Source organism: Hippoglossus hippoglossus, chromosome 1 (assembly GCF_009819705.1).
Source record: "Hippoglossus hippoglossus isolate fHipHip1 chromosome 1, fHipHip1.pri, whole genome shotgun sequence".
Taxonomy (NCBI): domain Eukaryota; kingdom Metazoa; phylum Chordata; class Actinopteri; order Pleuronectiformes; family Pleuronectidae; genus Hippoglossus; species Hippoglossus hippoglossus.
The window spans coordinates 19,204,047-19,231,031 of NC_047151.1; the positions used below are offsets into that span (position 1 = coordinate 19,204,047).

General features: G+C 43.1%; 1 protein-coding gene across 4 annotated transcripts in view; it reads right to left on the reverse strand.

Moving 5' to 3' along the window:
• Window positions 1-25,150, reverse strand: part of fbxo41 (F-box protein 41) — a 44,691-nt gene extending 19,541 nt beyond the window's left edge. Inside the window, exons 1-4 of one of the 4 annotated variants that reach the window (XM_034583664.1) lie at window positions 24,538-24,962; window positions 23,301-23,482; window positions 10,635-11,401; window positions 9,391-9,620 (exon numbers count right to left, since the gene is read on the reverse strand). In XM_034583664.1, the coding sequence (XP_034439555.1) occupies window positions 9,391-9,620; window positions 10,635-11,183 (779 nt within the window). In that variant the 5' untranslated portion in view covers window positions 11,184-11,401; window positions 23,301-23,482; window positions 24,538-24,962. Of the gene's footprint in view, window positions 1-9,390; window positions 9,621-10,634; window positions 11,402-23,300; window positions 23,483-24,537; window positions 24,963-25,008 lie in introns of those variants that run through there. The other 3 variants (XM_034583654.1, XM_034583680.1, XM_034583673.1) reach the window with 3 other exon arrangements.
• Window positions 25,151-26,985: the final 1,835 nt, after the last annotated feature.

Genomic DNA, 26,985 nt, shown 5'->3' on the forward strand with positions numbered 1-26,985 from the left:
CCTCTGAAAGATTCTGTTTAAATGTTAATTACAATCACTGGTCAGCCTCCTTTCACCGATGTCATCGTCTCTGGCCATTAATTCAAAAATTATTCCTCATTAATATTTAGAGCAGCAGTGGTTGGCTGAGAGGCTGCGCGAGGAAGAGGAGGATGCGAGTTTAACAAAGCGTCTGTCTCCCTGTTTTGACACCTGGATCCAATAGTGTCTTTTTTTTTCCTGATGAGACAGAAAACCGTGTCATAGTGTCGTATATTTGTATGCATTACACAAACACACACACGCGTAACACAACACAAAGGACGGCAGCATGAGGAGCAGTTTGGAGAGAATGGTGAGGTGAGATGTGAGACAGACCAGGATGAAAGGGGGACAAAAGGGATGATGAAAGAGACACAGGCTGAAATGTGCTGTTTGCAAAACCCTCAGGAATAAAAATGCACGACTGGTTTTCCCAAGAAGCCTCTAATCCAGGTCTTGGCTCAAATCAATCAGAGGAAAGTAAATATTTTATTACGCTCCCAAAATGGCTGAGTCCACCAGGGATACGGCAGAAAGGTGACGATGAAGAGTGTTTTAACATACGTGATAGAAAACTACATTCACTATTGTATGGTACTCAGTAGAGCACAAACCTCCTAGTCCTCTTAAATTCAATCAAGCTGCACCAAATTTCACACACTCATAGATATCCCTTCCTTAAATGTGTCTGATTCTTGTCCATCAAGATCCATGAATTATTCCCTAAGGAAACTGAAAATGTTGAAAAACGCTCAACATTTAGTGGGTTCTTCACTCATTCCACCAAGTTTCATGGAAATCCGTTCAGTTGTTTGACTGTAATCTTGCTGACAAACAAACCAACTAACAAACTTAAAGGGGACATAGCATGCCCATTTTACCACAAGTTGATATGGTTCCTTGGGGTCTTAATGAAATGTCTGTAACATACTTTGGTCAAAATACCACAAGGATCATTTAAAACAGCCCTCCACAGAGTGACCTGTTTTGAGTGCCTGTTCCTTTAAATGCTAATGAGCCAGCTCCCCCCTCCCCCCTCTCCCCCCATGATTTTAAACGATATAAATTACATATTTTATATGATATAAATGATCAAATATGCATCCCATACTTTGTATTCCCCTTCTGTTGTCCTGGAGTTTTAATTTTCCCAATCACATAATTAAATGTCCCCCTCTGCCCATCCACTACAAGCACACAAGCAGACAGACAGAGAGAGAAAGAGAGGGGTGGGGGGGGGGGGGGGGGGGGGGGGGGGGGGGGGGGCTATGAAGACCATCATTTACCCCCGAACCCCAACATTCAACGGGTACAACAACAAGCGGAGAAAGCAGAATCGCGGGCTGACCTTATATATACAGTCTATGGGGCTGACCAGCGCGGAGAAATGCACGTCCCGTGTGAACAGCCAGGCGGCTGCGCGCTTGAGAACGGCGCTGCGCTGCCTCGCAGCGGCGCTTCCGCGTCGGGTGTAAACCCGGTGTAACGAGTGGGGGTGCTCTGTGTGTTTGTGCCGGTGTTACAGTAGTGCTGAACACTGCGGAAGTCTTCCACACTGCTGGCTGTGTGGCGCTGACACAAATTCCAGCTCACGCACGGGAGAGCGAGCGGTTGCGCCCGAGCAACTGCTGCAGCCTCCCAGTCCCAACGATCCAGACAAATGCCACATGTGAGTGAATCGCGGGCTGACCAGCGGAGAAATGCTCGTCCCGTGGGAACAGCCAGGCGGCTGCCCGCTTGGGAACGGCGCTGCGCTGCCTCGCAGCCTCGCTGCGTCCGGTGTAAACCCGGCATAATGAGTGTGGGGGGACGGGGGGGGATGAGGTGGGGGGTGGGCCAAGACCATGTAGGGATACTTCCAGTGCCTTGTTACGACACAAAACCCAGGAAGCTCAATCGAGTCACTCAAGCATGACGTTTCTGACTTAGAGGAACTATAACAAAACGCGCGAGTGTTTTTTCCCCAGAGTTTTTGGGTTGGTAGACATGCCAGATACCCACATTAACCTGTAGAAGCACTAACAAAGTGGAATTTGCATGCTATGTCCCCTTTAAGGTCAGGGGTGAAAACATAACCTCCTTAGCATATGCAATAAAATTGAATATCAGGTGTTTGAATTTGAAAAATAAAAGACAATATGTCCTCAGCAGCTAATGATTAATCCACCCGTTATCTTTTTGGTCTATTTAGTCCAATAGAATGTCAGATAATCTTGAAAAATGACAAAGTTTACCAGAGCCCAATGACAGAGATAGAGAAAAGCAGCAAAGCTTCACATTTGAGCAAATGAACAGTTTTGTTAAAAATTAAATGTTCTCATGTTTAGTGTTCACAACGGGGTTCAGACGGACAAACCCACAAACATAATGCCTCCGGCCACAAGCTGACGCCGGCGCGGAGACGTCTCCAGCGAACGAGCGTTTGCATCATCCTTCCTCTTTACCTTTCCCTCCCTGTTCAGATGGTTTCATCCAGCCTCAAGGACAAACATGTCAGTTTCTTCCATCTAATGACATAACAGAGATGAACAGCCCATTAAATCCTGCTCTAACTGAGGGCTAACATCCACTGGATCATACATACACTACAATCTGGATTCACATAATAACAAGCACAACCCTTATAAGCCACTTCATGTCGATGCTGAACAATGTGGTGTCTCTGGCTTTATCGAAAACATAACATAATTATCATAGTGTCAAAGTGTTTGGCATCAGCGCTTCAATATTTTACCATGATCCAAACTATTCACTGGCTTTCCTGACATCTGTTCCTCCTGGGTTTGGAAACATATCCCCCCCTCTGTCTCATCATGCTCCAACATGTGTTTGTTCATGTTAACAGCCTCGGTTATAATATCCGTCTTTACAGCAGGTCCTAACCGTTTCCAACCGTTCTGTGATACACTGCAGATCACGTTCTTACACAGATTTCTTAGAAAGCCTCCAGAAGTCTCGCGGTGCTCACCCTGCGTGCTTCCCTCTCGCTCTCTCTCTCTAAGAGGCTGACGATAATGAGGCGAGTTCTCTCTCTCCGCCCTGACAGCCCCACTTTGCATTCAAGATTGCTGCTCAGTGAGGAGTGAATGTGTTTTCTGAAGGAGCAACAGTGACAGTGAAAAAGCAAGTCTCCTCCAGCTTCCAGCTTCCATATGCGACACGAGGCCGCTCTTACTATATCATGGCCGCTTGTAGGAATAAATCCAGCTTCAGGGCTGAGGCCTACACCGCAGGACTGTGTGTGAATATGATGTGAAAACCTCACAGGAGTTTTCCCTGTACCAGTCTCCTCTCATCACTATGCAGAGGGTGGATACAATATCATGGAGCCCTGCACAATCTGCACCTGCAAACTGCAGAACTGAGTCTCTCCCTGTTGGGCTGGAGCAGGAGCCCTGAGCTGAGGTATCACAGAGTAAAGAGTACAGAGAGTCAGTGCATAGGTATAATGCAAATAACAGTATAACACAATCTGACATGACACTGCTTAATGACCACCAATTTTAGAGAAATGCAACAAAAATGCAACACCAGCTTCACAAAGACAAGCTTTTCTTGTATGGCAATTATTTTGTTTTGTCTCTAAACAAAGTGAAATTATAATTTATTCTCAAATAACCATCTAATCATTTTTAGCTCTAACTTCTTTCAAGGCTGGAGTACTGGATTGCAAACTATTACGTGTCTCTAAATGACGCTTTATCAACACCCTGAACACCTCACGCAAACGTTTCCCCAGAGAAGAGAAACAATTACACTACCGTTCAAAAGTTTGGGGTCACTTAGAAATTTCCTTATTTTTCAAAGAAAAGCACTGTTTTTTTCAATGAAGATAACATTAAATTAATCAGAAATACACTCTATACATTGTTAATGTGGTAAATGACTATTCTAGGTGGAAACGTCTGGTTTTTAATGAAATATCTACATAGGTGTATAGAGGCCCATTTCCAGCAACTATCACTCCAGTGTTGTAATGGTACATTGTGTTTGCTAATCGCCTTAGAAGACTAATGGATGATTAGAAAACCCTTGAAAACCCTTGTGCAATTATGTTAGCACAGCTGAAAACTGTTTTGCTGGTGAGAGAAGCTATAAAACTGGCCTTCCTTTGAGCTAGTTGAGTATCTGGAGCATCACATTTGTGGGTTCGATTATACTCTCAAAATGGCCAGAAAAAGAGAACTTTCATGTGAAACTCGCCAGTCTATTCTTGTTCTTAGAAATGAAGGCTATTCCATGCGAGAAATTGCGAAGAAACTGAAAATGTCCAACAACGGTGTGTACTACTTCCTTCAGAGAACAGCACAAATGGGCTCTAACCAGAGTAGAAAGAGAAGTGGGAGGCCCCGGTGCACAACTCAGCAAGAAGACAAGTATATTAGAGTCTCTAGTTTGAGAAATAGACGCCTCACAGGTCCTCAACTGGCAGCTTCTTTAAATGGTACCCGCAAAACGCCAGTGTCAACGTCTACAGTGAAGAGGCGACTCCGGGATGCTGGCCTTCTAGGCAGAGTGGCAAAGAAAAAGCCATATCTGAGACTGGCCAATGAAAAGAAAAGATTGATATGGGCAAAAGAACACAGACATTGGACAGAGGAAGATTGGAAAAAAGTGTTATGGACAGACGAATCAAAGTTTGAGGTGTTTGGATCACACAGAAGAACATTTGTGAGACGCAGAACAGGTGAAAAAATGCTGGAAGAGTGCCTGACGCCATCTGTCAAGCATGGTGGAGGTAATGTGATGGTCTGGGGCTGCTTTGGTGCTGGTAAAGTGGGAGATTTGTACAAGGTAAAAGGGATTTTAAATAAGGAAGGCTATCACTCCATTTTGCAACGCCATGCCATACCCTGTGGACAGCGCTTGATTGGAGCCAATTTCCTCCTACAACAGGACAATGACCCAAAGCACACCTCCAAATTATGCAAGAACTATTTAGGGAAGAAGCAGGCAGCTGGTATGCTGTCTGTAATGGAGTGGCCAGCGCAGTCACCAGATCTCAACCCCATTGAGCTGTTGTGGGAGCAGCTTGACCGTATGGTACGCAAGAAGTGCCCATCAAGCCAATCCAACTTGTGGGAGGTGCTTCAGGAAGCGTGGGGTGACATTTCTACAGATTACCTCAACAAATTAACAGCTAGAATGCCAAAGGTCTGCAATGCTGTAATTGCTGCAAATGGAGCATTCTTTTACGAAAGCAAAGTTTGAAGAACAAAATTAATATTTCAAATAAAAATCATTATTTCTAACCTTGTCAATGTCTTGACTATATTTTCTATTCATTTTGCAACTCATTTGATAAATAAAAGTGTGAGTTTTCATGGAAAACACGAAATTGTCTGGGTGACCCCAAACTTTTGAACGGTAGTGTAAGTATTAAAAAGAGCGGCAGCGTTACGTCGTCCTGCAGCAGCGCTCAGTTTCAATATCACACAATCTTCTTGGCTCCACGTGAAAAGGAACTTGCCTTATTAAAAGCTACAGACAAGATTAAAGTTAATTGCAAACAGCTCTTTAAGTGGATCCACTGGAACAATAAGGAGAAACCAGCCTATTAGCAATTGTAGTAATTTTGTAAAAAAAACAAATAAACCTTGTTGTGTGTCATCAGGTGAATATTTTTCATGTCTCCTCAGGCTCCAGTTTCTGCTGATTCCTGCTGCTCTGCTTTATTCCAGCTGCTGTTGAAGCACTTTTACATCCGTGCTCCAGAGGCCTGACGGCCGCAGCTACAGTGTGACATTCATTATTATGTATTGTCAGCGAGCGTTACAGTATTATGTAGTATAGCTTTTCTGTGCATATTCTTGTTTGTGAATGTGCTGCACGCTGGGATTATAACAAAGACAGGACTGAATTGAACAACTGTACCTGAGGCGTTTTCCACGTCCCCTGATTATTCACAGTGTTCCTGAATAAATTGTAGAATGAATGCTCAGGTCTGTGTCTCATTGTTGTGTGCTACTGCCGCTACCAGCAGCAAGAGCCATTTTGTACGAGCATCCTCTGTGACTCACACTTGTAACATCTGACACCACTGCTTTATAACCTGGTGCATGTATTCTTAAAATTGCAAAAAGATTCTCCAAAGTCACTGGTGAGAATCAGAGATAGAAAAGTGGGAGTATGCAGTTGTTGGGAATATATGTTAAAGCCAATGAGCGGCGCTGTGTCTTGGTGACTACAGCCTAGTCATCAACGCTGCTGAACACTCCCCAAGTGTGATTCTCTTTTTCCATCTCTGCTCTGAATGAGCCGACTGTTTGACTGCCAGCTTCTCCTCAGAGAGACAGGGAAAGTGTGTGTGTGTGAGAGAGAGAGAGAGAGAGAGAGAGAGAGAGAGAGAGAGAGAGAGAGAGAGAGAGAGAGAGAGAGAGAGAGAGAGAGGGTGAGGGTGAGGCTGGGAGCTGCTGGCATAGCTTGGAGGCATTCACACAGCTCGGGCGAGGAGGTTCTTAAGATTAAGACCTTCTCAGATTGATGCTGCCAGGTAGTTGTGGTCATGTAACAGCTTCCTGCTTCTTGTAACCTTCACCAGACAGAGGAGGGACTGAATAGAAGAAAAGTACTTTTGTCCTCTGCTCATTCAAACCAACGAAACTGTGTCTGTGTCATAAAACTACGGAGTGAGACTTAGGAACAGGAGACGAATATCTCACTTCTCTTAATTAACCTGCAAAGACCCAATAACCTACTGTGTATCTACATATCTACTTGTTATGTGGCCGTAATAAATTCATATTGTGGACTAAGGGAATGTGAAACAAATAGACAAGCACTGAAGTCCAGACATTTTCACAATTTACTTTGTACAAATGTGAGGATTTGCTGCCTTTCAATGTTTTCGGTCGAGTACATTTAACATATTTTTGTTTTCTGTATCGATCACAAACTGAAGCTGTCACCTTGTGCTTTGGGAAATTATAATGTTGGGATGCTTCACTGTTACCTGACACATCGACACATTATAGACCTGCAGTTGTTTCTAAAATACCCAAAAGATGAGTCAATACTGAAAACTAACATTGTTTGCAGTTCTATTTGACCAACAAGGTAATCCTAAATAGTTAAATATATATATACATGTATGTGTGTGTGTGTGTGCTGTCACTGATGCCTTTTTAAATCCGTGAACAGCACACATGCAGTGCTGGGCCGTGTGCCGTGGTACGTCTGTGATGAGATTAGAGGCCTTGGGGAAAAGCCCCTCTGCCTCTGACCTACTGTTGACATTCAGGCCTGATAAGGAGACGGAGGGGAAGTGATAAAAACCGAGAGGAGCGGAGGAAGACGAGGTTTCGCTGCCATGTCGGATAAAGACATGACACAAGATACAGGACGACTTTAGTATGAGCCTCAAAGTGACACTTGTCAACATTTGATGATTGTTTCAGGAAAGAAAACACAGCAGGGGCTGGTGGTTGTGGTAGAAAATGTCATGAAAGTACGACAAACTAAAAGTAGTTGTTAAAAACTTTCACCTTACATCTCAATTGAACAATCTGGGGATGAAATTCTCAACTAAATCAATTAACTACATTCTTATAATGAATACAATATAACCCATTGAGTCTTCATTTCTTATTAGTTTGTTATTGTGCCTCACGATTCCCCTTGAACACATAATGAATAAGAACCTGTATGACTGTTTGACATTGGTAGAACATTTTCTTGTTTCAATTCAACACCATACATCTCTAAAATCTAATTAGTGAGACAGGAAGACGGCAAAACATTTAATAAAATATAATGGTGACTTAACTTCTGTAAGAATAATATATTCAACATCTACCCGGTCAAACCCAGAGCATCAATGTTTGGAACGCACAATAAATCATCCTGTGTTTAATTTCAATATAATCTCTGACAATAGTACCCAATTTATACACCGTGCCAACCCCCAGGAGTTGAATGCCGTAACATCAAGCCAGAAAAGGCGCAACATCAGCACCTAGACTGACAAATTAAAGAAAATTCTGAAATTAGCATGTTCACCTAGGTGTCATGTTTCCATCACTACCAGAGCTGTAGCCAATAAATTCCTGTGTCTACTGCAGAGTCAGGTGTTAGTGGGTTTTTGACCAGGGGGAAAAGGGGCGTGGTCGTACTAACTAGTTCTGCTTCAGCAATAACTAGTTACAAGTCAATAGTTTTACCACAATGTGATTTATATCCAACTGCTCCTTCTATTTACTTTCCATTATTTCATAAAGCAGCTTTATGGAAAGACTGGCTTCAGAGAGAGAGAGAGAGAGAGAGAGAGAGAGAGAGAGAGAGAGAGAGAGAGAGAGAGAGAGAGAGAGAGAGAGAGAGAGAGTCGGGCAATGCAGCTGTGAGACAGATGAGAAAACGCTGTTGCTCAGCTGCTCCTGTCCAACCCTCCATTCAGCAGTTAACCGTCCCTGCAGGGAGACAGATGCAGACCACATCTGGTGGGAGGAAACAATACGAATTACATTATCAACGGAGAGGGAGAGGTGAAGGACAGGAGGGGAGAGTGTGTGTGTGTGTGTGTGTGTGTGTGTGTGTGTGTGTGTGTGTGTGTGTGTGTGTGTGTGTGTATGCACAATTATTTGTTTTATAGAAGCACCACAAGAAAGGAGCTGCAGCATCACGCTCTCTAAACACATGATAATTGTTATAATGAAGATTGCAGTTAGTATATGAAAAATAAATGTACTCAAAAGTACAACATGTAACTTCAGCCACTAGGAGTCTCTCAATCAAAACAATAACAAAAGACCTAGTTTGATGACGTCGTGAAGCAGTGTGGGATCATGGGAGTTGTTGTCTTCACTAACAGATACAAATCTACCGGATGAATCTCAGGTGCAAACCATGTACATGGCTGAGGTCATGTATCTAAGTTTCATTACGAGTGACCAATACAAACAGTGGCATAAAAACAGCTGAGTGGCCAACAGTGTTTCTTTCCTTCGTCATACGTTGTTTGCCCCAGAAGTTACAGCAGAGAACAAAGTGGACAAAGGCGACAAAAATGAAACTTCCTGTTACCTTGAACAAAATTGTAAGTTTCTCTGGGCTTGAACATTATTGGAAACATTTTGGATAATGTAAGTTCACAAGTCGACAAAATATATAATGTAGGTCTCGTCATTTTTTAAAATTTTTTAAGGAAGAATTGTTACATCTTATATCTTGAATCCATCTGGAAAAGCCTGTGCAAGAAAAACATTTTCTTTTAAAAATATCATCACCATCCACACTTGTGCTGTTGTGTTGTTTTTTTCTCATACACTGTGAACACTTCACAGATTAAATACTAAATCAAACCTGCTGAACTGCGTAATGAAGCATGGACTTGTGACACAGTTTCATTCAGTAGAAGAAGTATAATTCACTCACTGCTGTTTGTGGTTGAGCTCCGCCTCCTTGTTCACCAGGTCCTGTTTGAGGTTAGCGAGCATTTCCACCGACACGTCCACCTGGCGAGAGAGCTCCGAGGCCTTGTCCTCCAGGTCTTGTTTCTCCTGGCTCAGCCGCTCGCTCTCGAGCTTGGCCCGCTCCAGCTCGGAGCTCTTCCTCTCCAGCTCTGACTGAAGACGGCCGACACGTGCGGCTATTTTCTGCTCCACCTACAAGACGAGGAAGCACATGAGCTTCTTAATGTCACCGTGTTGTGTGAGAAAACACAACTAGAGGTGCTAATCAGGTTTTTAACTAAGATTCAGTTGTTGCCTCACAAAAGGTTTCATCAAAACCATAACTAATTATCATATTTGACAGTTTTAACTGGTTCTGATCAAATTAAATCATATCAGTCATTCTTACACTGAACTTCACGGTTCACTGTTGGTGATGCTTTTGTTAACGTGTAACTTCACCACTAAATTTGGCTAAAGAGCCTCCACCCTGGCAATTAAAAATAAAAAAGCCTTCACAACACAATTCTGGGAGGTTGAGACACACCCACCTTCTCCTTTGTGCTGTGTCTGACTCTGATTGTGAAACTCAGACGTCAGGAGAGAAACACTAGTCCTTATTAAATCCTCTCCAGAGCTCTCAAACTGTGTGCCTGGAGATTTACTCAATCATGAAGTTGTTATTTTCTTTATGAATTCATCCTCCATATTTTAGGTTCTGCAGTAAATACTCAATCACAATACTCATAACACACAATCTGCTCACTCCACTCTTTTGATTGTACTCCCCTCCCACAATCTCCAACGTCTTTAATCGACGGAGAAATTGGTTTTCACAGGAGGTGATTTCCATTGTTCCTGTGTAGGTGACTGAAAGCGATTGTATATCAACACTATTACAACACAAATTGTTGCAACACAGCTTTAGTAGTTATAGGTCAGCTAATTATGAATGAATGGATAAATAAATACAGTATTATCAAAATGAAAGGAATCATTTATTTAGTTAAACATTTATACCTTTTTTTATTTCTGTTTATCTGCATTTATTTATTTCTGTGTCCCTATGGATCACTGCATGGGGATTCGTCATGTATCAGCATGCAATGTTTGACACAACCACTAGTGGACGCCAAAGTCAGAAATATTCAAACTCTGTAGTCTTTCCAGAGGGGAAAGCTCCATATTAACATTAACCACCAAATTAACCAAAGTGACCATCCTTACCTCCTCAGACAACTTCTCCAGCCTCTCATCCAGTTCCAGCCGCTCAAACGCTCGTGCCTTCAGCCTGGCCAGCCCTTCCTCATAGGCCGCCTCCACTGCGCTAGCTGCTACATTAGCAGCCACTGCTACAGCTGTGCTGGGGTTTCCATGGGGACCAGAGTCTGTGGATGTCATGGCTGTCTTCATGAAAATGTCCCCCAGGGGAAACTCCACATTGGGAATATACCGAGCTGCGGTGTTGGAGTTGGCAGGGGTCAAACTCAGGTCGTCCACACAAGGAAGTTCACGGCAAGGGAAGCGCCGCTCCTTTAAAGCAGAAGACCTCAGTGGCTCAAAGGGGTCGTTATTGTTGGCAGGGGCGAGGAGGGCTCCCTCGGCCACTAGGGGCAGCAGAGCAGCGGCGTCGCACACACTGTTGGACTTGGAGAGGACATAGAGGGTCTCGTACGTGTGGTTGTACTCCAGGTGGGCACGTAAGGACGACAGGCTTCGGAAGCGCTTGTGCTCCCCGCAGCGAGGACAGCGGTAGGGCAGGTCCAGAGAGGCCATTCCGTGCAGTTACTGCCGGAGGAGAGGGGGGCGCTCACGCAGCGCAACGGTAGCGCCAGTATGAGGGCACAGAAGTCGAGAATCTGACAGATCCTCTCATGGCAACAACAGGACAGCTACAGAAAGTCAGTAGGAAGAGAGATCCCAGGTTCAGTGGAAGAGACATGACCACACATCGTGGCAACACCTCATCGCTCATGGCTCCTCTGCCCGAGGCCCTAAAACAGAGAGAGAACACAGGTGAGTTCAGGCCGCGAATGTTGGTATAACCTCAGATGAGTAGGAAAATCAATTAAACAAATGCAGCTTAATTAAGTTTAAAAAATCACAGGTAGAAAACCAATGACAATATAGAGGGGACCAGTGCACGGGAGCCTTTTTCTGCAAAATAATCACTCCATGTTCTTGCACTTCTTGCAAGAACACGGACTCCCACAACTGTTGATTGGATATTTTTTGTGTTTCTTCTTGCAGCACAACTTGTACAGCGAAACAAAAGAGATGAAGACTGGAGATATGGAAATGGGTCCATTAGTGAGAGAGCTTGTTAGGGGAAAGTCTACGATGTCAAACTGGACATGTCTCCTCAGTCCCACAGTCCTTCATTAAGGGCTCCAGTAACCAACGGAGAAAGAAACGAACACACAGGATAGAAACTGCACCATCTATTATCTGAGCTGGCTCCTGATGCCGCCTTCGCTTCTGTTCCTTGTAAACCTTTAATGCTGCCTTATATTTCTTTAACAATACCCCAGTAGAAAGTTAAGATAAGTCCTTCTGTTCATAAAACTGAAATCTGTTGAAAATATTCTGTTAATACACACATGTATCATTTCCCCTGGCTACTTCTTATATAGTACTTCTACAATACAAACACATGACTGGGTTTATCCAACAGTTGATGAAATACATATTCAATCTCTATTGGCTCCATCACATCAGGTTGTCTAAGTAAAGTACAATCCTCAGATTTTTTGTCTATGACACCAACACACTGACACAGAGCTCCTGGTGCTTTATTAGAGTTATTATTTTCCTTTAACAAGATAGAAGTTGATATAAAAACCCAGGTGGGTCAGAGTGTAAAACATATTAGAGCCCAACCAACATGGATTTTGGGGGCAGATGTCTATATTAGGAAGTAAATAAAATCTAATACCTATATGTCGGCCAATATAAATATTGTAAAAAAATGCAATAATTTCTGAGATGTTATCAAACCCTAACGACAGAAATTTAATTGTTATTTTACAGCAAACACTGATACTGATAATGTCTCATAAGGCTCATAACGGCAGATTTTTATTGGCTAACCGATCCATCTGCTCTACAAAAACAAAATTAAACAAGATTAAAGAGGACAGACAAAAAAAAATCCAGTTAGGATGGTTGTGGTTGTGTGTCGTTATCCATTTCCATGTTAAAGAGTGTGTTAATAAATCCTTACGGCTCTGCTGAACACATCCTACATCACGTTCAGAGTTGTTCCTCCAATAAAAAGAAGAACCTGACTGTCAAGCACTGATAAATGCTGAACGTATCACCTCTTCCTCATTACTGTAATTTATCCAAACGGCCCGAGTGCACATGGTTTGCACATCAACTGCAGTGTGTACAATCTATACATCAACACATTTGGACTTTTACGTGATGGTGTGTGCCAAGCTAAGACTGTTCAGGACAGACTTTGTGAATCTCTCTCGCTCTCTCACAACATTCTATAGAAGCGGTAATGAGTAAAGCTGTAGGCACAGACAGCGGCAGAGTAATCACAGGCCGTTCCTCACAGAGGGCTCAAACACTGGAAAATCCCCAGAAGTCACGGAGACTGTTATTAGGAGTCTGGTGAGGCTGGATCGGGGAGTGTACTGGCAAGTCATGCCCACTTATTAAAGAAGGAGGGTTCCACAGACGCAGTCGCTACACGGCAGACAGCCGGCGTTCCCATCTGCTTAAAATTACTACGAGGGGTATTTAACCAGGCAGGAAATGGAAGGAAGTGAGGCTGCTTGGTTGCCACATGTCACATCCTGCCAGTGCAGCTCAGCTGAGACGTCGCAGAGGACTGTGTTTAATGTGCACGAGTGAAGAATGGGCGAATCATACACAAGACACACACTCACTCGTCGTTTCACTTAACTTCTTTTCTACCAGTACCAAACAGCACCAGGAGACCTCATCTCTGCCATGCACCACATTTACAATAACAAAAACACTCTTCATTGTAACAGTGGTTTTATATTTTTTTATATTTCCCAAATTGTCTGTTTACTTTCTACTGCAGGACATAAACATTCTGAGGGGCTTCACTGCGATTGTGTTTCGTCACGCATCAAATTTACTCAATGAACGAGGGCTGCCCTTATTTTTGATATCGAATAATCTGGTGATTATTTTGCTGTATATGATGAATCTAATATTTGTTGTATAATATTATTTTGTATCCAAAATGCACCAACACCTCTACAATATTACCACCAAATGCATTTTGTATTATTATTCCTGCACCAATCAGAGGCAAAGCTACCATAATCTCAAGGCCACATTTTGTGTCACAGTACAAAACAACATACAGAGATTATCCGATTCTGAGGATTAGCCATTTAATGATACAGCACATTATTTTGCATTAAGAGATGCAGTATATCCTTCCTCCAGTATATCTGGTGTGGACTGTATATGTGATGGCTGACGGGAACACAGAGGCATTAGTAAAGATCTAAGTACTATTACCACTAAAAGACATATCCGGTTTGGCATCAGCCTAATTGATTGCTTTATTTCTATTTAATAAGAAACCCCAACTCTGTAGGAGTATAATTGAAAGCTATGTTTGAAAGGCTCTTTGCTGGGAAACTATAACAGCCTTATTTTCGTCGTAATGCTCAAATGAGACATTAAAGTCCAATCTCGGCGTCTACAGGTTCACATTAAACAGAGGAGTGCTTCAATTTCGGCTTCCCTGCTTCTTTTTCAACAAGGTCACGGGTGAGACAGACGTTATCAGGACATAAAGCTTCTATTTCTATTGCTGTTTACAACAGGGCAGTAACCTGAGGCTTGTTTACAGACGCTGCAGAGGCCTAGAGTCCATTCTATCAGAAAATGGGAAAAAAAAGATTATTGAACATGAAGTCAGGACGGAGTCACAGGAGAGAGGTCTCACACACACAAGAATAAAGACGTAGAAATGCGATGGTTAGGACCAGAGGTGAAAAGGTTTGGTGGAGTGAGGAAGCTGCAAGACGTATTTCACAATGGTGAAGAGGAGTATGTTGATCACAACTAAATGTGTTAAAATATACAAAGTGAGCTTGATATTGAAATTTTAGATGTTGAAATTACACATTTAGAAAATACACCATACATCCCCTTATTCACAGGAAGTCGGATTTGTTTCTTTACAACATCAGAGGTGAAAGGGAAGCAGTCGTAGTGAGCAAGAAATATAAAAGGCCAAACGTGTGAGCCAACTATTTAGACCAATAACTGAACAGATCAGAGACGAGATGCCTCTGATTCACATCTGGGAAACAAGAAAAGCTTCTGACTTCTTACATGTAAGAAAAGAGTCAAAGAGTCAATCGTATTCAGGTGAAGGTGCTACACTGCCAGTTGGTTGCTAATCACCACATGGACTCACGTTTTAACCAGAGTCAAAGTTTACGGTGTTGAACAGCTAGACTCAGTATCTCCATGCTGTTTGAATCAATGGCATCATTACTGTCAGTAGAGCCTGTATTTCAAAGTAAAAAAAACAACAACTTTAATATCATAGTATTAATTAAATGGCTGTGGCTAAGAAGAAGCTTCTCCTGTCTTCACCCGATCTCCTACAAATTCAATTAATACAGTATATAACAACATTGCTTTCTGGTGGCAAATGTAATGGCTGACTGGTTTATGTTCAGAATCAATGAGGTGCTGCATTTATTGTCAGAGACTCCAGGATGTGGCTGGTGGGGTGGATGGTGGAACGTACCAAGCATAGTACTGAGCGGGACGGGGGTTTGTATCCTAAGTCCTGTCTCTGGTTAGGTTCAAGCATGGTTTCAGTTAGCACAAACTCAGAATGACAATCAGCCGAGCGCATATCTCCTCCAAAGCCCCAAAGCCCCCTTAAATTCAATCAAGCTGCAGCAAACTCATAGATATCAGTCCCCCGAAATATGCCAGAGGTTTTTTTCATCGAAGGATATGAATTATTCCCTGGGAAACGCCCAATCTCGCAATGATAAAGAAAGAGAGAAAACAAAATCCTTACTCGAATCCCCTCCAAATGTGCAGGGGTTCTTCGTTGGCCAATACCCCCCCCCCCCCCCTTCCACCAGGTTTCAAGAAAATCAATTCAGTGGTTTTTGTGTAATACTTCTAACAGACAGGTTTTCAAACAACTTTGAAAACCTTTTTAAAACAGCTATGAAAACCTTGTACCTCCAGCTTCAGAGTCAGAGGAGTGTTGACAACAGTTGTATTAAATCACGTACATATGTTGTACAGTATATTCTCACCTTCTCCCTAGATGCCTCCTACTTTTAAATCTAAGCACTACAGGTCCGTGGTCACTGGTGAACAGTTTGTGTACACAAGGCACTTTTAATTATAGAGGGGATGGGACACTCTATTGCAGCTCTGCATATAAACGTCCTCACTGCAGCTGCTGTGCTGCTGTGTTGAGCGCAGCAGCATTTAATACTGAACAGTAGAAGACAGAGGCCAGCGACCGGTAGCATCTGTATCAAGCCACAAGCTTTGCAGATCCATGCTAATAGATATATTAATATTTCATCACCGCAAGCTCAACCTTCTCAGAGGTTCATCCCTCGTTGACTCAAGGTCATTTTCTTCTACTTACACGGTCTTAAAGGTTTTTTCTTTCTTCACACATGGTCAAAAACTGGACAGTGCAGGTGATCTACCGTTTGTTCTTTGCTCTTGAATCTTTATAATAATAATTATAATAATCTATCATTTTGTGATTCACTGAGGATTTATAGCATCTATGCATATATATATATATAAGGCCACGTAAGTATAATTAACTTGAATGTCAGTGAAGATTCATCTTACGTCCAGTCATATTCATGCTGGTGTTCAGTGATACCATTATAAGTTCACTTACTACTACTGTGCTGATACGGTCTTGCCATCAATGTTTTGCTTTCACTTCATAATGTTAAATGTTCTGTGTTTGTTGTTTATCTATGATTAAAAGTGCATTCATGTATGTGTTTACATTAGTTCTCTAATGCAAATTGATTGGATGTTGTTGTGGATCTGGGGATTGTTGGGAATGAACAGAGTCACTGATCAACTTTTTATTCTTTAGGCACAGTGAAAGGTGCCAAGTATTTTTAAGTCCAAGTCAAGTCACAAGACTTTTCAGATTTTGTTAAATTGAATAACTATGTATGACTCGTATCCAGGTCATGGGACTCGAGTCCAGACCTCTGCTGTCGCCTGTGCCGCAGTCATCGCAGCAGAATCCTTCAACTCTGCACCATGTGCATAAAACATCAGCTCAGCTGACCCCAGGCTTCACTAATGTGCCTGTTCAAGCTTCAGCTCCAAATGTTCTGAATCCATTCACAAATCATAATACTCATCAGTTACAAACAAAATGCAACTCACTTTCACACAATCTTGGTTCAGCAGGCCCGGCTCTGGGGCTCTATCTCAGTCAGGTGAGATTTATTCCTGTGTGCCTGTGCTCTCTGATAAAGATTTGTTTTGCCAGACCTCTGCAAAGCTCCACCCAGAGATGCTGCAGCACTGAACTCAAACTGGCTGTTTGAGCTGTACATGGCGCTGAGGGTGCCAGGTCTGCGTGAGAGGTGTGACACGAGCATCATCCTACAATGGAGCTGTTATCACTGCTGGTGTGTCTCATGAGAAAAATGTGCTCCTCCCACTCCCATGTTATCACTTTCACAGCCAATGCCAGAATAAAACTTAACAATAAAGTAAAGAAAAATAATCACTTTGCTCAACCTCAATTTTCTTTTTAAGATAGCATCATTGTAAAATGCATTAAAGACTGGAAGCATCCTGACAGCAGCCAACCCTGTTCCCAGAACAGGCTACACAACAGCTTCCCTAAAGTGAACGATAAAATGCTTAGTGAAAGCTCCTGGTGCCTTCTAGCCTCCTATAGGAACATGTCAAAATGTGTTAGTCATGAATAAGACATGGGACTCCCATGACAGAACAACCTCACAGCCTGGGGCTCCTCACCTGACAGCAAAGGGCAAATCTGACCACTTACTGCACGTCGAAAAATATTCAGCACACTAAATTACACAAAGCACCGCCCCTTCGGAAGAAGACCAGACTGAAACCTTTCATCTTCTGTGACAGTTTTACACCAACACTATTTTGCAACATCTGATTTTGGATAACACCTGGCAGACATACTGTATTTACCATCGATTCAGCCATTCTCTATCACAAGCCCATCACAGGGACAACTCACATTCACATCTACGGTCAATTAACCTAAATCCAATGTGTATGCCTTTGGACTGTCGGAGGAAACCAGAGTTCTCGCTGACATGAGGAGAAACATGGAAAGTGAGCCAAGAACCCTCTTGCTGTGCTAACCACTAATCAATTAAAACACAACAACCACTAAAAATCACCTAAAGAATCTGTATTAACCAGTGGACTGAGTTGTGGGACCATTTACAAAGCATTGAGCTGCCTTCTAGCAGTTTTCACCATAACCACTATGTCCTGCTCTTAGTTGGAGTTGAGACAATTTGTCTTCATACATTTGTAGAACTCATCATTTTGTCCTTATGGTTGAAGTCATTTCTTAATGGTTAAACATAAATATAAAAAAACATCCAAAGGTTTTACCAATGCTTGGCGTTTACTCATCATGTTTTAGTTACATGTTTTCTAGAAACAAAATTCTATTAGTGTTCTGTGGCAGCTTGACAGACGACTCTGTTGTATTATTGTTGAGCTCAATATTGTCATTTAATGTCTCTTTCAAATCTAACATGAGGTTATTTCTGTGGTAACTGACCCTTTTCTGTCCCGTGTAGCCTGTGTAAAATCGAGGCTACAAACATCCTGATGCAATACTTTGGGAAAGTGGTTATAATCATATTTATTATAAACCACAGTGTGACAGAAGCGGCTCATAGAATAGAGAATTATCACCTGAATCTGCAGCAGCTTGTGGCTTTGCTCCAGCCAATTGTTGAGCTGTCCAACCTGTATTGTTTGTTTTCAGCTATAGCAAGCAGATGTTCAGCAGATGTTTTTAGTGAAAAAAAAAAAAAACTGGACACTGGTCAGCATCAAATGGCAGACAGACTCTTTAAGCAACTAGCTAGTCAACGTGGTGTAGCATATAAGAGTTAAAGTTCCAGCTGATTGGAGGAGACGACGATAACATGAGTTATGATTGGACAAACAACTGTCAGGTGGTCATCAACAAAAGTCCAACTGAAGGCTGATGTTGCTCGATAACAGCTGGATATGAAAATAAACAACTGTTTGCGACATCAACAGCAGGTTCAAGGTAACAGATCGCTTCTGTAATTCAAGAACCAGTCATCACTCCATTCAAAGAGTAAAACTAATCTAACGATATATTTTTTAATACACCCCCTCCCATTTTGTCAGCCTAGTTTCCAGGAAGAAAAAAAGCCAACGGCCCTTAGTAACTGTTTAAAGTTTTTAACGACTACTGTATGCTAACTATCATTCAGCCATTACTTCATTAATGCAAGGACAAAGAAGACACCGTGTTAATGCCCTTTCATATTTTATGAAGGAGCCGCAACCAGCACCCACTGAAGCAGTATTAACATTCAGGGACCATAGGGAGACCGAGCAGAACAAGAAAGCCGAAGCTCTCACTGCAGTGACACCCTCAATCAGCATCATTACAGGAGCTCAGGTCAGGATGAGGCTGGGCCACGGAATGAGATGGAATGACTTTCACAAATGTGAGCTGATGGACAGACACTGTGTACTATTGATCCAGACGGCTGCTCAGTGGAACGGTTATCCTTCAACATACGCACATCAGCGGTGCACGGCAGGAAGATGTTGTTAAACACGCTAACTGCTCTGGTCCCTGCTGCTCTCACTGTGAATGTGGACGAATCCATATGGTATGTTATGTTAATATCCCCACACCAAAGCTGGGCGTACACTGTATGATTTAACCAATTTGCGACGCAATTTCTGAGACCTACGACTGATTTTAGAGCCGGACAGCATGTATTTCTGACATGTCAGAAATTATGGCCAGCCATCTTCAGGCTCTTGCACAGTTAAACTATAGTCACGGGTCGATTCCCCAAGTTCAGAGCCTTCTGTTCTCACGACACCTACAGGAAACCAGGACATTGCGACCCAATGGGTCATATGGACAGAAATCAAGGTCCTATCACGACCGTCATACCCGAGAGGTATCTCTGCGTTTCTTTTGACGTGTTGTCAGGCTCACATGATCAAGGCAGCACGTTTCTCCCTTGTTAGTGAAAGCAAACAAACTTTGACTTCCTAATCGAAATGAAAATGGCCAGACCTCTCAGGAGGTGGCAATGAGTACGTACAGTATAAGCAGTCAGGACGTGTCTTTACGATGAGACCGTACACTGTGACCACATATTCGTGAAATTTGGCTTTTCATCGGAGACGATTTACTCGGGACAGTGCGAGTTGTAATTTAATGTTTAAGTCCCACAGCTTAATGCTGACTTGTTAATGAAGGACTATAAAATACCTAATTGATCTTGCAGTGCTTTCGACAAGTAATAAGATCCATTAATAAGTCATAATGAGCATTTAGAGGCATCAATCTCAGCTAGTGTTGGCTGTGCAGATAGTTGAGTTGAGTTACCTTCCAATAGTTCTCCAGCCTCTTATGCAATCAGAGCTGGATCAGATACTATACTTCCTCAGGATTAGAAAGGTTCTTGTGTGTTTACACGAAGCTCACTGTGCTAACCTAAACAAGATTGGGGATGAAGCTTCTACAGAGGACGTGTGTGGGAAATGATGCAGAAAATGGCCTCTATGATTTGTAGCCGCATTTCTCCTGTCTCTGAGGTCCTCTTATACTCATTAATCCTGAGCCTGTGGTACCACGATATTCACATCGCTGCTGGTCGAGTTAGGAAATGTGAAGATTAAATATTTCATATTTGAATGGAGCAGACATGGCACTCTGTCTAACAAGCAGGGAAGGTTTCAAATGAGAGAGCATTTAACAAAGTTTGGTAACATGACAATCATAAAGCACACATATAAAAAATTTGATCTGCAAACACTCATAAATTTCAGTCTCCTGAATATGCCAGATTTCTTTCCCCCCCCATCAAGATCCATGAATTATTCTCTAAGAAATCAACAAAAATGTTGACAAACACCCTCTGTCACAATGTTAAAGGGGACATAGCATGCAAATTCCACTTTGTTAGTGCTTCTACAGGTTAATGTGGGTATCTGGCATGTCTACTAACCCAAAAACTCTGGGAAAAAAACACTTGCGCGTTTTGTTATAGTTCCTCTAAGTCAGAAACGTCATGCTTGAGCGACTCGATTGAGCTTCCTGGGTTTTGTGTCGTAACAAGGTACTGGAAGTCTCCCTACATGGTCTTGGCCCCCATCCCCCCACACTCGTTACGGCGGGTTTACACTGGAGGCAGCGAGGCTGCGAGGCAGCGCAGCGCCGTTCCCAAGCACGCAGCCGCCTGGCTGTTCACACGGGATGAGCATTTCTCCGCTGGTCAGCCCGCGATTCACTCACATGTGGCATTTGTCTGGATCGTTGGGACTGGGAGGCTGCAGCAGTTGCTCGGGCGTGACCGCTCGCTCTCCCGTGTGTGAGCTGGAATTTGTGTCAGCGCCACACAGCCAGCAGTGTGGAAGACTTCCGCAGTGTTCAGCACTACTGTACGCCGGGGTACAGTAGTTACGCCGGGGTACACCGGACGCGGAAGCGCCGCTGCGAGGCAGCGCAGCGCCGTTCTCAAGCGCGCAGCCGCCTGGCTGTTCACACGGGACGAGCATTTCTCCGCTGGTCAGCCCCATAGACTGTATATATAAGGTCAGCCCGCGATTCTGCTTTCTCCGCTTGTTGTTGTACCCGTTGAATGTCGGGGTTCGGGGGTAAATGATGGTCTTCATAGCCCCCCCCCCACCTCCCCCTCTCTTTCTCTCTCTGTCTGTCTGCTTGTGTGCTTGTAGTGGATGGGCAGAGGGGGACATTTAATTATGTGATTGGGAAAATTAAAACTCCAGGACAACAGAAGGGGAATACAAAGTATGGGATGCATATTTGATAATTTATATCATATAAAATATGTAATTTATATCATTTAAAATCATGGGGGGAGAGGGGGGAGGGGGAGCTGGCTCATTAGCATTTAAAGGAACAGGCACTCAAAACAGGTCACTCTGTGGAGGGCTGTTTTATACAGGGTAAAAAGGGTGCTGTTTTAAATGATCCTTGTGGTATTTTGACCAAAGTATGTTACAGACATTTCATTAAGACCCCAAGGAACCATATCAACTTGTGGTAAAATGGGCATGCTATGTCCCCTTTAAAGCTCCCTCATCTGGATCTGCACCAAATTGAATGGGTTCTTCCCTGACCCATGACACATCCTTCAATTGAGTTTTGTGGCAATCCGTCCAGTAGCTTTTGTGTAATGTTGCTAACTAACAGATAAACAAACAAGCAAACGCCATTGAAAACGTATTTTCCTTGGCGGAGGTGATAAGAGATGATTAACACTGAATGAGTTTCAGTATTTTTCCCCACACACACTCCAGCAGACGAGAGGTGTCAGAAAAGTTTGAACGCTCCGAGGCCAGAATCACGAGGCTGATCCTTGATCTCGAAGTGATGGTTGGGTGAACATCATTTTGCAGGCGGGCCAAACAATAACAGAATTGAATACTGAGAATAAGTCATACATTAATGATAAGTCTGATCACAGGAGAGAGATTAAATACAGCAGGACACTGGATAACAATGAAGCTTCACATCAGGCATAAAACTGTAAACTGGAGCAGATTTGTTAGAGGTCAGAGTGTTTTTGTTTTTAAAGATAAGGCTGCTGATGTTTGCTGATGACTGATCGATTGACAGAAACAATTATCATCAAAGATTTTGGAAATCAATTGATTAGTTGAGTAACTTTGGGCAAAGACTGACATCTTCACTAATGTGAGGATTTACTGTTTATTCGTTTCATATCTAAATAACTTTGACCCTTGGTCAGACAAAACAAAAGGGATCTGTGTAAATATTAATGCTAAACACCTTCCTTGTTATTCTCAAATTGTCAAACTGCTAAAAAAACACATCAGTCAAACTGTAATAAATAACAGAAGTGCCGTAGTTTATTAAGCATTGATCCCACATACACCATCTTGGTGGTATAAATACTTCAAATCAAATCTGTAGCTAGAAATGTACTCCTGTCTGAGTATTCCTAGCTAAAAAAAACAGCTCAGGAGTTTTAGGGAATTACTTTCTAGCAATTAAACTTTATATTTCATATATCAAATTTCAAGATTTGTCTTCAATAACTGCAAATGGGAAAAGGGTCTCAGATCAGAGAGTTTATATATGTTAGTTATTGGTCTTTTCAATTTGTAGGACAATAACAAAACTACAGAGTATCTCCAGGTTTAACCAATAAATATGTTTCCTAGGTGTGTAACATTGACCTACATTTAAAATCTGATATGTGAATTTCAATGTGTCTGTAGCTTGTGTGCATGAACTGACTGACAGCATCAGGACATCTTACTCTGAATCTGTGTCCTGGAAATGTAAACAATAGCATGTTCCCAAACTAGCACAAATACTACATTGACATGAGATTCACGACTGGAATCTTAAGATCCACACACACACACACACACAAACCGAATGAAAACACTCAGTAACAAAACCTTACACACTCCCCAGTGGGAATATTCAATGCGTGCTACAAACTGCAGGTAGCTTCCACTATCAAAAAAATCTGTTTCGGACGAGTGAGTGAAGGCGCCGGTCAGGGGGCACAGCACAGAGGCATGTAGCGAATACATGTTGTATACTGCTGCAGTGCAGACACACAAGAGCAGTCAAGGACTTACCACTAATCTCATCATGCAGAAGAAGAAACGCGTCTGTTTTAATCTTGTCATCTTTTTTTTCCAGCATGGCTGCTCCAAACTTTGGTCACATGCTGATTTTACAAACATATCGGGCTGAGGCCCACTGACTCTCATGCACTCCAGTCACATGACACTTCCCCACCAAGAGAGCTAGAGGAGTCCTGTGGGAATATTATAAGGTTTCGATTGCAAATATCACAGAGTTTTGATTTCCTCTCACACTTCAGTCAAAAGTGCACTCAGAGAAAAAAAAACTAAAAACATGAATCTGTTGCCACGTACATAAAAATGCACAGGTTGCAGCTTTGTGTGCATTAAAGGGATAGTTCACCCAAAAATGAAGATTCACTCATTACATACTCACCACTATGCCGATGGACCGGTGGGTGAAAGTGTTTGAGTCCACAAAACACTTTAGGAGTTTCAGGGGTAAACAGTGTTGCAGCCAAATCCAATACAATTGAAGTAAATGGTGACAGATTCTTCAAACGTAAAAAAAACATCAGAAAAACAACATAAAATACCTCCATACTGCTCCTGTGGTGTCATCCAAGTGTCCGGAAGCCCCGACACTCATATTCTAGTCGAAACAAGGTCATTTACACTGTTTTTAGCCCAAATGTCCACTGTGGTCCACGAGCGAACACGACTCCAGAGGAGAATAACAGAGGACATTTAGGCTAAAAACACGGTGTTAATGACCTTGTTTCGACTAGAATATGAATGTTGGGGCTTACGGACACTTGGATGACACAACAGGAGCCGTATGGAGGCATTTTATGTTCTTGTGGTCCCCAGTTACTTCAATTGCATTGGATTTGGCTGCAACACTGTTTACCCGTGAAACTCCTAAAGTGTTTTGTGGACTCAAACACTTTCACCCACCACCTCCGTCTGCATAGTGGTGAGTAGATAATGAGTGAATTTTCCTTTTATGCATGAGCTATCCCTTTAAATACACAGACTGCTTTAACTTGCAATGCATCTCCTGTTCACATCTCTACATGCAGGAGCAGCAGGTACAAACATTCAGGCCGAACAGGCCCATCAAAGTCTCCTGTGGCCCTGAAACGCTGATTCAAGCAGTCATGACGAACGGTTACAGCAAACATTGACACCTCCAGCTCAGGAGAAGAAGAAGCACACACACACATACATACACACACATACACACATACACACACACACACACACACACACACACGACTCGTGATACCTGCACATGGATCAATCACAAGCTGCATATCAATGTGGGTGTGGACCATCAGCAAATGTCATCTCACAAGCGATGAAATCCACTGAGGACTGGGAGGATTGTATGTGTGCACACACAGGCCTGGAGCTGATGGCAGTGGTGCTGAGGCTCCCGGAGGAGGAGGAGGAGGAGGTGGCGACAGCTGGACACGAACCCGATTTTCTCTTAGGTTTTTCCACAGCTCGTCATCACCGCCGGACCGAGCTCCACGACGCTGCGTTTAAAATCCTCTGCACAGGAGCAGCGGCGTCAATGGAGCTGTGAAGGAAAACATGCATGGTACACACACACACACACACACACACACACACACACACACTCAAGCAATCACGCGCACGCACGCCTCCCCCCTTGAGCATGCACGGCGACACAAATATGCTCGTAAGACGCGCGGGGCTTAAAAGAAAGGACAGAAATGTGCGTCTCACTCACCTCGCAGTCCTCTCCCCATTTTTTTCCTCCCTCTCTCTCTCTCTCTCTCTCTCCGAGCGAGGGACCGCTCCAGCCTCCAGTGACGTCACGCAGCTCCTCTCTGCAGCATGGAGAGAGGAGCAGGCCTGCAGAGGACGAGCAGGGAGGAGGAGGAGGGAGGAGGAGAGATGTGCAAGAACATGAATCATGAATAAAAGTGAAACACACACACATCATCAACAACCTCCCGTCTCCTGGTTGAGCACAGATGACTGTACGTGTGTCTGCTGGGGCTGAGGACGAAGCAGGAGGGACACAGCCACTACGCATCCTGGTCCTGCCAGCTGCTGCTTGTCTCTGAGAATCAATCAACACCAGGGGATTGAGAAAAATCATCCAGGAGACATAAAAATGTCCGCACATCAGTTGAGGCTCCCGCTGATTACATCCCAGGTAGGGTTTGTGGCACAGAAGAAGAAAGAAGGGCCTGTGTCCCCTGGGAGGTTTGAGGGTGAGGTGTGCAGAAATATGAATCATGAATAAAACAAACATCCGTCCCGTCTTCTGATTGAGGACAGATTACTGTATGAGTGTGTGCCAAGGTTGTGGGTGTGTACAGACCCACAACACATCCCCATTCATCCCTCTCACAATTGCAGCCTGGTCCTGCCAGCTGCTGCTTGGCTCTGAGAATCATAAACATGTCTGCACGCAATGAGATTCCCACAAACTTTTGATTTACCCTGCAGGTAACATTTCGGCACAGGCCACTTTCCTCTGCGCCTGAATCATTACCTGGGAGGTAAATAAAAAAGTACGGGAGAGATGTGCAAAAAATATGAATAAAATCACATCAACACCGTCCCATCTTCAGGACACCACCTGCGTCTGCTGAGGCTGTGGACAAAGACAACAGACTGAAGCAGGAGGGACAGACCCACAACATTTCCCCGTTCATCCCTCTGGTCCGGACAGCTGCTGCTTGGCTCTGAGAGTCGATCAACATCAGATAATTGTTATCCAGGTGACAAAATAATGTCCACACACCAATTGAGGCTCCAACTCAGTCACGTTTCAGGCACAGAAGAGCCGTTACCTGGGAGGGTAATAGAAATGTTGTGGTAGCCTCAACTGGTGTGTGGACATTTCTTGTCTTCTGGTTCGCTTATCAAGTTTGGATGTGCGTGCTTTCATATACTTTCCAAACATCATCCAGGTTTCATGGCTTTATACCTCACATCTTGCCAAACGTCCAGTTTGTTTCTCAGACAGTCTTTAATACAAAGGAGGACCACAAGGAGTTCAGCATTGAATTGGCACCAGCTGGTTTTCTTCTTGGGGAAGCTCAGATGTTTGCTACAATAATATTACATTTGTTTTGAAAAAAGCAGGAACTTAACTTGAAGTCCACTTTTGAGTTAATAAACTGCTTGCACAGTATTGATCCTGCTCCCATTTCATTACCTTTATGTTTTCTCCCCTGCCCGTTTGTTGGTTGGTTGGTTTGTAAGCAAGATTACACAAAGAACTACTGAACGGATTTCCGCGAAACTTGATGCAAAGGATGTGCTATGGGTCAGGGAAGAACACCTTACATGTGGTGTGGATCCGCATCAGGAGGCAGATCCAGGAATTCTTTATCTCTTTCTTTAAGATTGATCTGGCACATTTAAGGGACTGGTATCTATGAATGTGTGAAATTTGGTGCAGCAAAGACTGATTAAGACATTTGTTATAGTACTTGTGTATTGAATTTAAATGTTTTAGGTTAAAGAATATATAAGAATTGCACCATTTCCTAATGTATCTGTTGCACAGTGGATTTAGAAGCAGAATTTAGATAATATAAGAAAATATTGGACAGTTGAATTAACACTAAACCTTGAATAGCAGCTAGATTTCTTCCAAGCCAGAATCTATCTTGCCAGGCTCCAGGCTATTTGTGTCCTAACCAACTGGCACCCATCATGACGTCGCCTATTCATTAGTAAACTGCCA